This window comes from Bemisia tabaci, chromosome 7, assembly GCF_918797505.1.
Source record: "Bemisia tabaci chromosome 7, PGI_BMITA_v3".
Classification (NCBI taxonomy): Eukaryota; Metazoa; Arthropoda; class Insecta; order Hemiptera; family Aleyrodidae; genus Bemisia; species Bemisia tabaci.
This window is the reverse complement of record NC_092799.1, coordinates 11,645,123-11,664,117: the sequence shown is the minus strand read 5'-3', so window position 1 is coordinate 11,664,117 and position 18,995 is coordinate 11,645,123. Positions and strand designations below refer to the sequence as shown.

The following is an 18,995-nucleotide window of genomic DNA, read 5'->3' as shown; positions in this document are numbered from 1 at the left end:
ATTCAAAGTCATGTAGATTTGCTGACTGTAACAAAGAAATCAATATTTACGAAGGCTTTTTGGGAAAATTTTTGGGTCGTGTAAGTATAATATTTTGAGGTTTTTTTGTCTTGTTTACTTTAAATCCTTGTGCTGGAAAACATATCTTAATATCGATTCAGGCATCTCGTCGATCAACCTCACGCGTAGGACAGTTTTGAAGACCTTCGTTATTTCGCAATTTTTCGGAGCAGTTCTCCATTTTATAGTGATCCACATGGAGCATTCATGAAATTATCAAATCACCTAAACTTTCATCCAGTATTTTCCATTTAAATTTTTGAAAGAGGATTCCACCATCTGCTTCTTTTTAAGAATTGAAAGTTTCTATAATGGATGGCTGAGCTTCGTTTCAGTGGTAAGAATCCTTGATCATAAGTCGATCCAACATTTCACGCAGGATTTTTGAAAGAATAATAAAATAATACTAATAAAATAATAAAATAATTGCATTGAAATAATAATATTATTAAAATTGGCTTTTATGATAATGGAGAAGAAGATATTTGAATTTTTACTAAATTGCAAAGAATGCCTGATCAGCTTATGATCCTGCGAGACATTGGCAACTTTTGCAAGTTAGCAACTCCTGGTTTGACACATATTTAATACATGTAAAACAAGCAATAGTTTTTGTGACCGGCTGAGGTCAATTATTCGCAAGAGATTTGGTGGGAACCTTATTGCCAACTGGTGAAAATTACCACTGATGACATGCGAACGAGTTTCTTTTTGGGGAAAAAAAAAACTGGGCCATCAGATATTTACAATAGTGAATCTTGAGATCTGACTCATTTTCAAATCGTAAAAAGGAGAGAAACAGAATAAAGTCGAGAGAATAACAGATACATTGTAAAACTTCTGGTTCTATTTATCAAATCAAATGAATACACTGGTAAATTTTACAAAATATGATGGATGACATCGATAATTTCTATGCAATTTGTACAGGAACTTAAACCTCTACCGTAATATATATATATCAATAATTTACACGGTTTTATTCCCAAAGCTCCTAGCGAGCCCCTTATATAATACGTCAGTATATGCATTCCTCAATACTCTTATTTACATTTTGGAAATATAGAGGTAATATTTCACCGCTGGATACAGAAAAAATAAATTAAATCTATTGAGACTCCTGTAAGCTACAAAGTGGCTGATCTAGGAGCATTTACAACCCTCTTAGAACCTATAATATTTTCATGGCTAAAAAACAATTTACAAGCTATATTAATAAGAGAAAGTCAGCCAGAGGACAAGGTTTGAAAATAATCGACATCAAAGTTGTATTTTAACTATTTTAATCAGGTATTAATTTATTATGATCACTTCATAATCGTCAACTTTTTGGCAGGCTAAATCTAGAAGTCGACCCCGATTTTTTGTTTTCGGTGTTCGATATTCTCAAAATCAGGGGATCAGCTCATTATCTTCAGATTTTTGAGCTACGACCCTTGACTTCTTGCTGTGGTACCTTCCTGCCGTGAAGAGAGCAGTGGCGGCTCTTGAAATTTGGCAGCATTGTTTTTCTTGCATTTCAATCCATTAAAAATATCGCTTTGAAAAGAGTAAAGCTGCCTTGCTGTGAATCGATTGTTTTACGAGCATTTAAATGGAAGAACATCAGTGTTGCCAAGTTTTAAAAATAGTCACTGAACAAAAGGTCCAAAGTAATGGTGCAAAGCGCCTCTGGGAGACTTAGCCGCAAAGCGGCCAGGGAAGACTCTCATTAGACAAAATGCATATTTTGATTTGCATCTCCAAATTCAAGCAACACCAAATTTATCACCTCTGACAGCATTTTCATCAAGATGGAGGTATAAATTGTGTCCTAGATCAGCCTTTGAAATTACATAGTTTCTAAACTTTAAAAATAAATCTCGTGAGCCAATTTCTGATAAAAAAATAAACGTCTACATGTACAATAATTATTAGAGTGGGAGGAAGTACTTTGTGAAACTATGTGAAATTATTTCCTCAACAGTAATTTTCCTCGACAGTAATTTTCCTAGCCGAAACAAAGTAGTTCAATGGAACGCGGGTGATTTTAATATTATGAGATCAATGATTTCCCTTGATAATACATAAACGAACTTGACAGCAAAAATCGTCGCTCCTCTGACTCCTCTTACTTCATTTTTTAGTGAGAGCATGAACAAGTCAATACTTGGCCTGAAATGTTCCTCTAATTTTCCTTTACCATTTAGTGGTCACACCACAAAAAGCCTAAACCATAAGGTTCATTTGATTTCTTGCTGAAAATATGGTATGTGAAGAAATTTTCAAGAAATACAATATGGGTGTTTGATTTTGGTATATCACATTGGTACAAAAACGTATTTAATGTGTCTGTCATTTCATCAAACTTTTTCTCACGTTTCAGCCTTAAAATGTTGTCACCGTTCAACTTCTTCAGCACGGAGGTTAAAATGCCCTAATTGAAACATTATGAGCAGAATAAAACTAACAATTTAGATCTTCGTCATCGTTGGCCTTAATTTCTGAATGATCTGGAGGAACCACGATATTTCCTAATGCGAAACACACAGCGTTTTTCAGATGCTACGCGTGTTTCTATACTTCAATGTCTCTACAATTTTGATATCCGCTCAGCCTGGAAGATCTCGAGCTCGAAATACCTTGAACCGTGAGAAACTTGAGTATCACTGGAAGCTTTTCGAGTCCGAACTTGGGGTGATGTTTGATCCTGATTTGGCCGTGCTTTCAGACGAAGACGTCCTCGTTTCGTCCCTTTTGCAAGAGTGAGGTAATCCCTCGTTCTGGAACACACAGAAAATAAATCAAGTATTAGGTCAAACCGTAAGATTACATGAAGTACTGGGTGAAAAAATATAATGTATCAACAATATTAATTCGAGTGGCGTCGTGTGTGTTGCTGCTTGGAGAGGATTCCTCGTAACATCGCTCCTCTCGCACGTACAATGGACAACATATACTGTCGTGCTAAGGAAAAATGCCGTATGAACCTTTAGGCGTTGCCAAATTTCTTTTGATAAAACACGAATTTCCCGGTAAACTTATGAATATTTTCCTTCCAATTTTTCAGAAAATTTTGTTCGCAATTTTATCCAAGGTCCCTGAAAATTTCAAGGAAAAATATTGATATTTCTTCTCAAAAATAAACATTTTATCGAAGGAAATTTGGCAACTCTCGAATGTTCATACGGCGTTTTTCCTTAGCGCGGCAGTATAGACGTTCGAGCGTCGCAAAGGTTCCCTCTCATTCTAGCTAGTAGTAGAGTTAGTTTACTATACAATTTTCCTTGAAATTTTCAAATATTTTGATTTGAATTGGCCATCAGACAATGTTTAAACCAGAGATAAACAGCACGTGTTCTCTCTTTAAAATTTTACGTAGAAAACGATCTACCCGACCGAAAGTATGAAAGCTAACTTCTGGTAGAGAAACTACTTGCATTTCTGCCATTTGACCATTGTTAGTTAACGAAACGATAATTTGAAGTTCAAGAGTTGATTTCCAGAGTTCTCGTCCTGCCATTCGTTCCCCCGTAAAATTTTAGGGAGGAAACATGAGGCGTAGTGTTTAAACTCATACCTTGGCTAGAGGCACGTTGCGAACGAAATTGTCCGAAAAATGGAATTAGAAATATTCGCACATTTCCCAGAAAATTCGTGTTTCATCAAAGGAGATTTGGCAACGTCTGAAGGCTCATACGGCGTTCTTCCTTCGCATCTCAGTTGAATAAGTTATGTAAAGGCAACAAGTCCATTCTAAAAGGACATGCTAATTAATATTCATCGGGGAATGGAACTCTTCCCTTTTGAAAACAACTGATTCAGGTATGGTCATCTTTAATGTAAGAAATAAGGTGTACCAGTTTGCGAGATTCTTCGAAGTTCTTTCCTCGGTGGAAAGACATCATTTAAAGTGGACGATTTGGGTTGAAAAAAAGTGCGAAGTGGCAAGCACGGCACTTGCTTGCTCGGAGTTTTTATTCGTAGTACACCCATGATAATTAACTGGTCATGATAATTGGCCAGCAGTAAAGTCTAAGTCTGAATACCATAAATCACCAAGTACGAGTTGTAATGTCGTGCTTGTTAAGAATATTGTGCGCCGCGCTGTTCCGCAATCCTTGATTCGCTTCGTTAAAAACCCATTACAGGAAAGAGTAAAACAAATACAGAAAAGAACCTCAGAAAAATAAATCATATCAGTTTACAGAAATATTATTTCCTTAGAGACAGAACCTCACAATTTACCCAGGAGGATTTTAGGTCAAAATGAAAAACTACCTAATTTATACCTGTGCGAGAAGTTACACTTGGCTGTTTAATTTTTGTCAGCTTGCTTATCCGGAGAGCGAGTGCTGCTTGAAACGTAAATTTATTTTGAATAAATTGCGAGAGGTAAATGTTTTTTAGATTGTCGTTAGTTTCCAATTTGGCTGAAATAGAGCCCTACACGCATCAAAAAGTATCTACGGCGAATGAGAGAAAGGAGCTGATGTTTGAACGGCGGTTTGTTTATATATGACACATTAGAGAGGTTTTGAAGGGTAAACATGACTTGGAAAAGTATTGAAAAGTACCCAAAGGAAGTGCACTCTGCTTTAAAGTGGCTTTTCATTTCTGAAATCGTCACCAGCCACATTGGAGCAGTTACACCAGGCAATGAACGGGAGAATGCCGTATAGCGCGCGCTTCAGGAGCTGCTAAATCCCCCCTAATAAAACTGTAATTTTTAGGCAAAATTAGGATATGGATATTTTTCTATCAGATTTTCACATACTTTGAATCGAATTCCGAGTAAAATTCTCTGAAAATTAGGGAGAAAAATATTTTACAGATTCCTTGAAAATTCGTATTTTATCGGAAGAAATTTGGCAACACATGAAGATTCATACGGCGTTTTCCCTTTGCACAAAATAATACTTACCCAAATATAAGGGCGGGTTATTCGTCCGTCATTCTTAAATAAGTTCAGACAAAGTCGTAACAAAGTAAGATTACTGGAAGGTCATATTAGATACAATTTTTTCACTTGAGTTTATAAACATTAACCTTTGAAGTTGAACAAATTAATCAGTTTTAGTAAGTTAACAAACGAAAGATTTAGTTAAATTATATGATAATATTAATTTGTCAAATTAAAGTTAGGATATTAAAGGTGCAAGGGAATCCCTATGCTGAAAATGACGAGTAGGCTATTCAGAATTCGCCAACTCACATGAATAGAGATTCCTACTTATATGAGTAGAAATCCTACTCATATCACCGAACTGTGTTTGGCGCAGTGCGTAAAGTATCCCTACAGTCCTGTAGGCGCTATCCCTGCTAAAAATGACGAGTACGCTATTCAGAATTCGCCAACTCACATGAATAAAACTTCCTACTCATATGAGTAGAAATTCACTCATATCACTAGAATATCTACTCATAAGAGTAGAAAAGTTCAACTCATATGAATTCAATTTTTTTCATTTTTCAGAAGTGCCGTTTCTGACCAGGAGACACCGAATTAGTACGTAATTTTGAAAAATAAAAACGTTTTGTCCTTATGATTTTTTTGATGCCGAGACTAGTTTCTGAGATATCGGACACAGTAGATTCAACGCTGAACTCGTGTGAGTTGAAATCTCTAGTCATAGGAGTTGGCAAAAACTGGATGGAGAAATTCTGCTCATATGAGTTAAATTCTATTCATATAAGTTGAAATTCTATTCATATGACTTTGATTTTCCACTCATTTGTACTCACCATTTTTAGCAGGGTGTCGGCGGTAAACTTTGATTTCAGACGAACATTAATTTGCCTAAGAGGATGCGTTTTGTAACTTTCGTTCATATATGGGGGGAATAATGATTCTAATCAATTGCAAAGCTAAGGAATCCATCGCAACGGAGTTAGGCTGGTTTACGTTAGGTCACGCAACTAAACTAACCTTATGGCAAAGCAAGAAGTATCACTCGAATTGAAGGCGCCTCAATTCTCCCTTCGTGAAGAGATTCGTGTGGCTCATATGAGTTAAATTCTATTCATTTAAGTTGAAATTCTATTCGTACGAGTTAAAATCCTATTCATATGACTTCGATTTTCTACTCAACTTTACTCCCCATTTTTAGCAGGGAATTCCCTCGCAAAGAGTCGCAAACGCATTTTTCATTCTTTCTTTTTCGAAGCAGGACGATAGTCAATTCACGTAAGACGATTTAGCGGTCAAGAATCCCGGATCAGTGACCCTTGGTAAGTTGGTGACGACAGGAGGCTTTATCGGCGGTGGCGAGTCGTCGAGGCGGAAGTACAAAGCTGACGGAGGCGCGGATCTAATGGCACGAATGAAGAATCGAAAATCAAAAGGGAGGAAGCCGATGGAGACGCGGACTCAAAAAACGATATATGAGAGAGCGGTGTCTAATCGAATCAGGAGGATAAAGGGACCGATTCCGCGGGCCGGAGGAATCGCATCGTCACGCTTCGTCGAGCGCCCGGCCCCGACTCCGGCTAAAAATGTGCATATCAAATATTTTCGGAAGTGTCTCGCGGCATTGAAACCTTCGGCGTTGCCGCGTGGTCCACGCTACCGTGCGAGGGAAGAACAGCGTATGAACATTCTGCCGTGCTAAGGAAAAACGCCGTGTGAGCCTTCAGACGTTGCCAAGCTTCCTCTGATAAAAACCGAATTTACTGGGCAAAGTGCGAATATTATTTTCTAAAAATTTCAGACAATTTTGTGGGCGATTCAATCTAAAATATCTGAGAATTTCGAGGGAAAATATCCATGAATGTTTTCGAAAATGCATGTTTTATCGAGGAAAATCTGGCAACTCTCGAATGCTCATACGGCGTTCTTCCGTAGAGTCCCTTTACACTGAGAGTCAAGACAATGTGAATCCATTTCTGATTGGTTCCCGTATTTTAGGCCTTCACAATGTCACAAACGAGAGTAAATATTACATTTTCATCGATTGCAAATATTATAATCTGGAATGGATCAGGGAATTACGGGTTCGGCAAGGAACAAACGGAATGAGAGAAGGAGCGGAGAAAGGAATTTGAGAATGGGCCGATCAAAGATTACGAATAACGTTCAATTTCTGTAATCTTTATCCCCGTTTGTGACTCCATGAAGGGGTGTTGTCTTGACTCTCAGTTTAAAGAGACTCTAGTGTGCTCCACGCTACAGTGTGAGGGAAAAACGGCGTATGAACTGAACATTCGAGAGTTGCGAAATTTCTCCAAATGCACGGGAAAACGGATTGCTGATTTAACAATTAAATTGTTGAAAAATATGTCCAACAAGTACCAAATATGTCCAATGTACGTTTTACAATAGCGAAAAACTAATTTAACCGGCATGTTTCTATTGTAAAATCTACATTGAAACATGTCGGAAACTCTTTTTAACTAGAAAATTGTCAGATCAGCAATTTCATTTTTTTTTTCGCGTGGAACACACTTTTTTGTAGAAAGTATGCGTATTTTTCCTTGAGATTTTCAGGAATTGTATATTTACTTACGGACAAAATTGTCTCTAAGTTTTGATTTTCGATTTCATCCAATGTCACGAATTTTGCATCCAGACCTCGATTAATACGGACTTTTATAAGTTTTGGTAGTGTATATTGTTAGAGGAACTCCTTGCGTAACGCCATAAAAATTTGAAATCGGTCCATTACTAACGCAACGAAAATGAATTTTGAAAAACATGCTCCACTGAAAAAATGGAAATGGCACGTGATCACGCGTCCAAATGGTTGACGCGATCAAGACACTAGCGTCCATCTTAGTCCTAAATAAATACAGCCAATCGTCAAGGAGGCTTTGTCATTGCACCGTCATCAAGACACTTACGATATAAGTACAACAGGCTTGAAAGTTAAAAGTGTGGAAATCGCACTAGCGCGCTCAAGAAAACCCAACGTAGCGGGTACGTGAAATCCCTCCACGGCGCTTCGAGCAACTATTGTGGCACCAAGGTGTTGCACGGTATCGGCTGAAATTGAAGGCGCGCCAACGCGCGTGATTCAATGAGCATTTCTCAGTCCTGCTGAGTTCCTCTAAAAAACACCACGTATATCATTTACCTATATACACATTTTTCTCTTGCTCATATTGAAAAAAATTGAGGAATTAAGAATTGACGTTACATAGCTCTTCACTTAAAAACTAAGTGTGACATGAAGTCTGCAACGACGTCACAAACCGAGATACGTGGTTTGGGAGAACATCGATATGGAGGATGAATGCCGAGTCTTGAACGGAGTTACGGGGTTTTTTCTTAGCGCAACAGAGCACAAAAATCACTATCACTCGAGAGCGAATAAAGTCCCGAAGGTACATTACAGACGAGACCCTTTGAGACTCGATATAAAATCATCTGAATAGGCTCCCGTTCAAATAGCCCTGCCTTCATAACTGAAACGACCACCTTCGACAACAATGACCCACTGAAGCACGAGGGCGGGGGGGGGGAGAGGGGGAGTGGGGGAATTATTTTCAATAACGTTTCCGAGAAGCGAAGGGTGGGGGGGGGGGGGGGCTGGGAGGGTCAGGAGGAATTTTCACGCGGAGCTCGGCCGCGCGAGGGAGGGAGTTTTGATCCCACCCTGGAAGTTGGCGGCGATAAGGAAGTAAATTTTACGTTTCATTTGAGTTCGATTCTCTCGCGCCGCGTCTCAATTAACCGACGCGATTTCCAGGGATTTAAAATCGCGACCCCGCGCCCATGTCCCCGCGGGAGAGGTCGTGCTTCGGCGGATCCCATTTTTAACGCTCCGATGAGCATTCCTCTCCTTCTCAGTGTCTCGCGCAGGGATGAATATGCGGTATCATTTTTGCACGTACCCGAAGAGCGTTTTTCTGTAGAGCCAGCGCGAAGGAAAAATTCCGTTTGGATGGAAGGGAGCCTCTTTGAATGTTGCGAGATAAAGCTACTCCGCTGGGACAGCTCGAATAAGGTGGAGACAGTCGAGGAAAAGAGAACCAGAGGATCCGGGAAAATCGGACAATTTTTGTGCCTCCCCCCCCCCCAAAAAAAAAAGAAAAAAAGAAGAGCAACCTTGCGGAGAAAAATTTCCATTTGGATAAGCAAATAGCTTCTTTTGAATGTTCAATGAATAATTTTTTTTTTTCATGGGTCAGCTGAAATGAACTGGTGACAGTCAAGGAAAAGGGTAACAGAAAATCCGGAAAAATCAGACAATTTTCGTAGCCCCCCTCTCCCCCCCCCAAAAAAAAAAAACAGGAATCTATGGAATTTTGCGTAGAAAAAATTTCATTTGGATAAGCAAAGAGCCTCTTTTGAATGTTCAATGAGAAACATTTCATTTTATGGGTCAGCTGAAATGAGCTGGTGACAGTCAGGAAAGCGCAAGAAAATCTGGAAAAGCCAATTAATTATTCGTGAAAAATCTAGACATCTGGGAAATTTTGCCTGAAATATTTCACTGTTTGGTTTTTCAGCTGCAGAAGAGTCGATTTCAAGAAATTCAAGTTAATCGTGCTTCCCGCCTAAATGCTACGCTGAGAAAAATTTTCAGTTAATAATTCTTTGGACGAAAAGTCTCTCTGAGTTTATTTTGTCTTGATGTATATTATAATGTATGTGTATATTTTAATTGTTCAGCTACACCCTGAATATGACTCTCAGTTAAAAATGTATCGGTATGTTGACATTAACTGATCAAATTTTTGTAATAAAAGAAGTTTAATAAAAAGATTTGTCCTCATACTTTTGGCAAATTTGTTCATTTCACGGGTGCAGCTGAAAAAACACTCTTGATGCTTCGATGCTCGCGGGACAACTTGCCCGTCACGCTGCGTGGCAATTTTTATCCGGCGCCGTGCCTTTGGTACGAAGCGGCTTAAAGTATGCGAAATAATGGATGGGCCACTTTATTGTACTGGCACCTCCTCTCGCAAACCGGACGCAACAAAGGACAATTGTTTTATCGCGTAACCGCCAGCGTATTCTCGGACGTATTGTCGCCTCCCCCGACCCCAGCTCTAATCACCCACCTTTCTGTGAGTTGCCTAGTTAGCTGAGAACTGCCAGCTTTTAGTGTCTTGTGGATCGATCGATAAGTGGACTACATTTTGCAATAAGAAATTACAATATCCGGCTCATTTAAGAACCAACGTACGTACCATTGGTTTGTCTGTGCACCGATGTGCTTTTACAGATGGGTCAAAAGTAGTTCCTTATTGAAAAATGACGTCCATTTATGAGTAGAGGACACAACACATTAGACAAGCGAGTTCTAATCCAGGAAATGGTTCCTCGGCTTGAAATACGATCGAAAAATATGTGTTCTAAGATACACTTCTTATAGCCGCGGCCCAAAACGTTTCTTTTTTCAAATTCCAGGGACAGTTTAAGATCAAACGTCATGCTTCGCAATTAAGTAAAAGTAATTTTCTACGCCAAATCATATTTCCAGGTCACATATTATGTTTGCAGTTTTGGGAAGTTTATTGGTTGCTTTCCACTTGGAATTAGCCATATTTTGTAAAAATGAATTCCAGGACGTCCTCAAACCTAACAAATACAATTCTTGATCTGGAACGTGGATTTGATACCAAGAGTTACCACTAATTGCACATTTTTACGCAGATGATGGGAAACCGCCCTTAAAAATTTGCGAAATTGATAGACACAGCTATAAACATAAGAGACGACAGAAAAATGGAATGATCCTATCGGTAGAAGCAGGTGGTTACGACGGACATAGGAGGTAAGTGATAGACTAACTACTGTATCCGAAAAGACATCCTGGAATTAGTCCTTAATTCCCCTTTCCCTGAGTCTGTAAGAACAACCCATTTCAACTAATAGGATCGCCCAATACTCCTTATTTCTTCTTTTTATTTCGCTTTGCCTACCAATTTTAATTATCAGCCTATAGTGGACCACTTTATTTTGAGCCAAAGAATCATCCCTTGAAATCCCGCTGCACTGAAAAAAAATTCTTGGCGTTTTTACCAAGGTCCGTTGGTACCCTTACCATCTCACTTTTTTTACCAATTATTGGTAATTTTACCAAGACGAACTGGTAAGCTTACCTAAAAACCGGTATTTTTACTGTATTTTTCAGGTGAGAGTACCACTTTTATTGGTAATCAATTCCCGGTAACTTTGCCATTTTATCTCGGTAATTCTACCACAGTCAATAAAAAATATTGGCGTTTTTACCAAGGTCCAGTAGAATTACCGAGAAAGTTCAATCATTTTACCGAGATTTCTCGGTACAATTACCAATTCCATTAATGGTAATTTTACCAAGAAAAAACTGGGATCAAATAGAACCCTGAATTCTTGGTAATTTTACCCTTTTCTTAGTAAATACACCGAGATTTTTTTTTCAGTGTGGTTAAACTTGGAACATCCTATACGAGGAGGCACCTTAATTCAAACCTTGTACAGAGGCCCATGAGGCCGTCGGATTTGGGCGGCGCAGCAGGCAACAGTGGCGCCTTAACCGCTCTGCAAACAGCGCGTCCCGCCCGTGTTGGGTGTTGCGCCCCCATCGCGAGCGCGGCGAAACTGACCGTTTTGCGCGGGGCCGTAACTCAACCCACAGTCATTACGAGAAGCTGGCCATAGGTCTCTCATTATCGCGGGTCCGCGTGGCCGAAGCGTAATGTCGACCAGTTTTCCTTGTGATTAAGCCCCCCCCCCCCCCTCCCCCCTCGTCCGTTCCCGCCTAACCACCGCCCACGAAAACGGCAGCGTTGCCGGACCGCCGACAAAAATTAACTTAAATAAAATAAAATAAATTTAAAGAGCTATAACCTTACATTTCAGCTAAAAGCGCCTTTCGGGCGTATAAATTAGATATTAATACCAAAAATAATTGAATATTATGATTGTATTATTCGCAAGGTCATGGCTCTTTAAATGTATTTTATTTTATGTATAATTCGCTTTGCTCATTGCAAACATGTTTAAAAAATCAATTTGCTTTGCAGCACGGGCCCTAGTAGCACACAAAGAGAAAATTTCGTTTTGAAGACATTTCATTTTGATCTTCGATGGAAATAGGAGGGATTTCGATATGAGGCGTCTACATTTGATGGAGTGTATCGAGATTCGGTCATTTTCGGTCTCTTATCAGATCTAATACACTGAAAAAAAAGTGTATGGTGTTATAGCACCTAGGATGTCAAAAATGTGTCTGGTGATCTTAAGATGCTGCCTTGATTGCTCACACAGTTGAATTTGCATTCACAGGATGTAAAGTTAACTGCGGGGGCAGTAAAGGCGGGATCTTAGGATTACCAGACACATTTTTGACAATCTAGGTGCTAAAATAGCATATTATTTTTTTCAGTGTACTAACCGAAACATGGGTTTGAAGGCCAATTTTGGCGAAAAATTCGGATTTGTCACGTTCGACCAAAAACTCGCAGTTTTCACCAAAATCGGCCCTGTATTCAGGTGCGTATTGGACCTGAAAAGAGATCGCAATGCATTTTGGTTAGTGAAGATCTACAATGAGAAAAAAATCGTCAACTTGAAGAAAATCAGCTAGGATGGGCCCAAAATCTTGTCGATATCCCTCCCTCATGAAGAATACTTTAAACAATCATGATGAGGGTAACGCATATTGGACTGCATTTTGCAATTTGGACCTATAAATTCTGGTTCATCTGAAAAAACACTTATGTGCATAGGGAAACTAATGGCAGATACGTTGTTTTTAAACCGGGCCGGAATTTATAGGTCCGAATTGCAAAATGCAGTCCAATTGTGTGTGAAGAGATAGATTCCAGACTTTCACGTTGTGCTCGTCAAAATTTAAGTTGGATTTCGCGCCATGTAAGTTACTATCATTCTTTTGAATCTCTTGCAGCAACAGATCCATTTCGTGTGGTTCCGATCGAGTAGTATTTATTCTAACAAGTTCGCCTTCAAAACTTTGGGTAGGCAAAGTGAGTGGCTTGGGACCTGTAACAGTTGCTTGCCGGTAGTTTCCCCAGCTATCGAGTAGACAATCGCAATGCTGCCCTCTGCTTTCCAAATTAAGAACGCCGTGACTTCGTTCTGGAGTTTTGTTCACGATTTTTAAAAGCTGCTCTGAATGACGAAATCGAAATTGAACAAAACTGCTGGATTTGTTCCTGTCGCGTCCCCGTATCGTGAAATTTAGCAATTCATGGCCACCATCCGGCAAGTCAATCACCTAATTAACCTCCCAGCTTGCGCTCCCTGGGTGTCGAAATCTTATTCCTGGTGCGCACCCCCTGCCCTACATCTGCAGCTTGTTACAGGGTTGCCATTTTTATGGGGGTTTAAATTACTATTCTGTGTGTTCGAAGTTGCGTAATTTCTTTTGAATGTTTATGCAGGCGTTTTACGGAATGGAGATGTTGCACGTGTGAGGGATTTGCGATTTGACAATTGATTCTTATGTAAAAGTTCAACGACGAACAACCGTATTTTCAACTTGAAAAATCGCTTTCTGAGTACAACCGTCCTTTTAAGAAGGAAATATGGCAACGTCTGAAGGCTCATATGGCGTTATTCCATAGCAGTGAATAATTATGTGACGTGTGATACTGCCCATACGCTGACCTTGACTGTTTTCCATCCACATTCCGACGACAATCTTAACATGGAAACTTCACAGTTTCGCCTTCAAATAGGGCGTGATACCTCACGCATTCCGGAGAGCACGAATAGTTGTACCTTTGCGCCTTCCCAATGCAAAATCGCAACTGCAAGTGAAAAAGGTGTACCTTGAATGGATATGTTGCATGTGTGAGGAATTTGCGATTTGACTGTTGATTCTTATGTGAAAGTTCGCGAGAAACACGATGGTGCCACTGGGTTTTCTCTGAAATCAACTCCCAAGCTCAAAAAAAGCTCTCAAGTTGAGGCCAAATGGAGGGGATATCCCACGCTATCCTGAGAGTTCACGTCTACATCAAGACAAATTCTCCATGCAAAGATAGGGAGCAAATACATTGACAGGGCTACCACATTATTTGGGGACTCCAAAACTGAAAACATGGCATCCCTGCTAATGTATTTGCTCCCTGTCTTTGCATGGAGAGTTTATTGTCATGGTGTAGAGGTGGACTCTCAGGATAGCGTGAGATATCTCCTCCATTTTGGCCTCAACTTGAGAGCTTTTTTTGAGCATAGGAGTTGATTTCAGAGAGAAACATTGTAGTGGCACCATCGTGTTTCTCGCGAACTTTTACATAAATATCAATAGTCAAATCCTCAATCCGCGCAAATTCCTCACACATGAAACATCTCCTATGTTGACGATATTCTCTAAAATATTGGAAAAATAATAATCCTAAGTTTCACAGTAGTTTATCATCTGATCAAATAAAATTTAGCGACATTCGAAAGCTCATGCGATGGTTTACCATTATAGGAGGAGGTGAGTTCTTTCGGGCGGTTTGACAACGACGCAACATGGTCATTAAGAGCACACCGACAAACTTAAGAGCAGCGCGCGTCCACAAAGGCGCGGGAAAGAGCTGAGGGGTTGGTGAAGACCGGTGTCACCACTTAAACCCACAACCAGGATGCCAATCTGTAGTAAAAATCGATTCGTTTCCATGGGGAACGGCGCTAAATTGCTGAATTTTGGGAGCGTTGTGGCAACGCTGGTCCGGATTGAAGAATTACGCTCCCGGTTAGCACGTTGAGTCCGCCGCGGAAGGTGAAGATGCGGAAAATGACCCTGCAAGTTTTCAAAGACGGATTTTCAAAGAGGGGAGGGGTTCTCATTTGCCTTCATATCCGTCTTAAGACGATTATACATCTTAGAACGTTATTCATTGTTTCTTAAGGGGGCAAGGTGGGGTTTCGCTTGGAATACCTCGCAGAATTGACTGTGTGACACAAAGATGAGACATTTTGTAAGTAATGCTTGTAACTCCAGTTGGCTGATCATTGCAATCGATAGACAAAGCGATATCAAAAATGGACGACGAGAAAATGGAGAGATGGTGAAAACGGGTGGTTGCAATGAATAAAGTAGGTAAGTAATCCGAGGGGGCCCAAAAAAAAACGGAATTTTGCTTTGACTTGGTAACAATGGAAAATATTCGAGTTCCACCGCTAGGAGGTGTAACTAGGAGCCATGAAGAGTCACTAGGCCAAATTTCAACATCGTAGAACATTTTCTTTAATTAAACATGATCGGAGTAGCATCTATGAATAGTATAAAAATGACTGATAAAGGAATCTATCAGTAAGTGAAATAAAACAAGTATGAGCATCCAGGTTCCTTTATTAGTCCTTTATCATATTTTCTTTCATTTTGGCGAGACTTAGCTTCAGGGGTGTTTGGTGATTTCGTAGTTTTTGAAGATGGGTCAATTTCAGTAACAACACTTTGCGCTTAAATTCTTCTCTTGCTCGATAAAAATACTTAAATAAATTCTCCGGGGTGTAAATTTAAATTTCCCGCTCATAAAAACCCATAATCTACTTGAGATAAATTGGATTGCATTTTGCAAAAAGGAACCAGAGGCATTGCAATAATGCTAAGATTGTGCAATTTCATCTTTTGCAGTAAAATAACAGAAATCATGAAAAATATGGAATTTACATGGTAATTTTTGTCTTAGATTCACAGTTTTCAGTGAGTAAAATGGAAACTGTCAATGGATAATCAGCTTTTTTCCCAAAACGAGTTGCAAAATCTTAGCAACATTGCAATGCTCGTGGTTCCTTTTTGCAAAATTCAATCCAATTACATTTTAAACGTTGTCGTGGCAGTATCTGTATAATGAAATTATGACAACCTCAATCTTTGCTATTGCAATTTATGGTTTGCTATTGCAATACATTACATATAACTTAAACAGCACAGAGTAAGAATAAAACAATGCTCGATTTATAACCTTGCCAAACTCGTCGTATGAAGCAATTTGATTCAACTTGACTACATTGTTTTTTTTTTTTTGTGTGTGTGTGAGCGGGAAATCCTAAAGTCACATAGCAAATTCTAAAATAAAAAAAGTTGGTATCTAGTTCGTGAGCTAACATCAGTTACTTTTGTTGTGCAAGTCGTGTTTTACGTGAAACTTGAAGATAAAACATTCATCAGAATGCTTTAATTCATAACTCGTCTAGTGGTCCATTTAGCGATTAATATATTTCCGTAAACTTTAGTAACGCATCTAGGATGTTAAATCAACATGACCCCTTTCTTCCATGTGGTCATCCAGACCAAAAACTTGGCTGTTCTATGCAAACCGAGGTTTCGGTCGCTGTAACTGCGGGTTTTTTTCCCCGGTGAGACCGCTATTTTTCACTAAGTAACGCCATTAAACGGACCTAATTCTTCCAAACAGAACTACGTGCATTATAACGTGAGCCCTATTATGCATATACTGTTAGGGGTCTCAGGGCTCATGTCTCAATGCACTTAGTTCCGTCGGCAGAAACACGTCCAAATGTGCTCCGCAGTCACAACGACAACGCTCTCGCCCCGACGAAAAGCTGTTTTTGCCCCTGATTTGCAGGGATACTTTACTCGGGACCCGAGTTGCCGGGAGGAGGGGGGGGGGCTCTCCGGCTGTCAGATTGGTTTATTGGTATGAAAATCGAGGTTTGCGGTCACGCGGCACGCGGGGGGTCGTCGCGACGCCAAAAGAACGAGTATCGGTTTAATTAAGTTATCGGGAGCGGGGTGCTCGGGGTGGGGGGGGGGGGTGGTTATTTATTCAAAACTAACTCGTGCGAGAGTTGCGGAGAGCCAGATATTCCGGGAGCCTTCACTCAGCCCCGCAAGACGCACCGGCGCCGATTTTGAGTCGAATCTCGCTCAGTCCGTGCGAGAAATTGCAGAGAATTTCTTCATTTTAAAAACTTTAAAGCAAATTTTACCAAAATTAAGCTGAAATTCATCATCGGTCGACTTAATATGGACGTATTCGTTCATGGTAAATGGAACTATGTGCAAGTGAAAAGATGGGGTTCCCCATGGATGCAATCCAATGGACCACTAGACAAGGTGCGAATTTGAGCATTCTGATACATCCTTCTTAACCAAAATTTCACGTAGAACATGATTCGCGCAACGATAATTACTGAAACCAACTCCTAGCGGAGATATCAACATTTTTATTTCATATTGGTTACGAGGAATTTGAACTGCCCGCTCACAAGAAACTCAAAGCTCTACGTGAGTCAAATCGCGCACTACAACGGTTTCAGCAAGCTCCTCAATCGAGCAATGTTCATTTCCCACCATGTGTTTTTCAAACTATAAGTAATTTGCTATAGCTGAGCCAAAGTGTCAAGATGGAGGTTGCCAGATTTTTTTATCGCAGAGACGCTCATGATAACGTTTAGCGCGCGATGTGAATCACGTAGAGCATTGAGTTTTCATGAGCGGGTGGTTTCAATTCACGCACCAAGAATCATTAAATATCTTCGGAAGGAGTTAATTTCGGTAATTTTCGTTGTGCGCATCGTGTTTTACGTAAAATTTTGGTAAAGAGACATGTATCAGAATGCTGAAATTTGTACCTTGTCTAGTGGTCCCTTATGGTTCATCATGTTTCCCCTTTATTCTAAAATTAGAACCCATTCCGCCGCTAGAATCGCTTCATTATCTCCTCGTCATGTTGATCCATCACTTTGTTTATCAGTTTCCTAATTTTCTATATCGTAGGAAACTAAGGAGTCACGTTAGATTTGGCAACGCGGGTGGAAGTGGAAGGGGGGCGCGGGACCACAACGAGACGCCGCTCACGGGACGGTCCCGTTTGGCCCCTGTCCGGGGTTCGGGGATTCCAGACGCTTTTCCATAAATAAGTGAAAACTCGAAACGGCTGTAACCGAGTTAGCGGCTCTGAATTTAATAACTGCATGTGAGCTCGCTCCCCACTTTGTAGTACGTGCATGGCGCCCGTACTCCACGACAAAATACGGCCTCATCTGCCTCCCCTTAAGCGTGCGAATAGAGTACCCGTACCCGTACACTGCCGTGCTGAGGACAAACGCCGTATGAGTACTCGAAAGTTGCCAAATTTTCCCAGATAAAACATAATTTGGATCGCATTTAGCAAAAAGGACCCAGTGCAATGGAGATGTTGCATGTGTGAGGAATTTGCGATTTGAAAACTGATTCCAAATCCCTGACTATTTAGATCAAATTAAAATCAAAATTTCCTGAAAAATCGTACTACAAATATTTAAACATTTTCCCGAAAATTCGTTAGATGACAAAAGAAATTTGGCTTTGTCTAAAAACTCATACGTCGTTTTTCCTTAGCGCGGCGGCTGAGTATTTCGAGAGTATTGCTGGCTCAATTTTGGCACACAATAACCATGCCGTTTTCTGGTTGGTATGCGAATTTCAGGCTTTCATGAAGCCCCTGGGGCCCAATATAAACTTGCAAAAAGGTGACAAATTTCAGGATGCGGTACCTAGACAGAGAATACCTGATTGTTGGTTTTGGGGTTATACCTTGAGGGTACGTTCCAGACAAAGAATATCTGATTATTGGTTTTGGGGTTATATAGTGTACACTGGTTGCAAGAATACACGGGTACTCATTAGGAAAACCTGGAAAAGCTATTTTTGACCCTTTAGAATAAAATTTGACAGGAGGGAGAGTGATATTTGAAAACTTCAAGGTTGATAACCATCGAATGTAGAAAATTCAATTTTTCACCTCAAAATTCACTTTTTCAAAAATTCCTATGTTATTTAAATTCATAACTAAATGCACTATCACACCCTCACATGCGTTTGGCAAGGGAATTCACAGGGGAGCGGCGCAGATATCGGTATACTTTCCCCTATGACAATACTTAAGTTTTCTCCACCAAGATCGTTCCGAAAATGCTAGAGCACCCTTTTAGAAAGACTATTCCTATTTTAATCCTTTTTTCACAGAAAAATCTTACCACTCTCTGGCTGTAGGCAACGTTTAGGTAAAGCTTCAAAAGTCTTTTTGCCTCTACTCTAGGACCGCCTTGGATATCAAAC

The 18,995-nt window shown here is 40.0% G+C and overlaps 1 protein-coding gene across 1 annotated transcript in view; it reads right to left on the bottom strand.

Moving 5' to 3' along the window:
• Window positions 1-878: 878 nt before the first annotated feature.
• LOC109035266 (protein O-mannosyl-transferase TMTC4) overlaps window positions 879-18,995 on the bottom strand; it is a 220,756-nt gene continuing 202,639 nt past the window's right edge. The window contains exon 12 of the mRNA XM_019048839.2: window positions 879-2,822. Coding sequence (XP_018904384.2) covers window positions 2,706-2,822 — 117 coding nt within the window. The 3' untranslated portion in view covers window positions 879-2,705. The remainder of the gene's footprint in view (window positions 2,823-18,995) is intronic.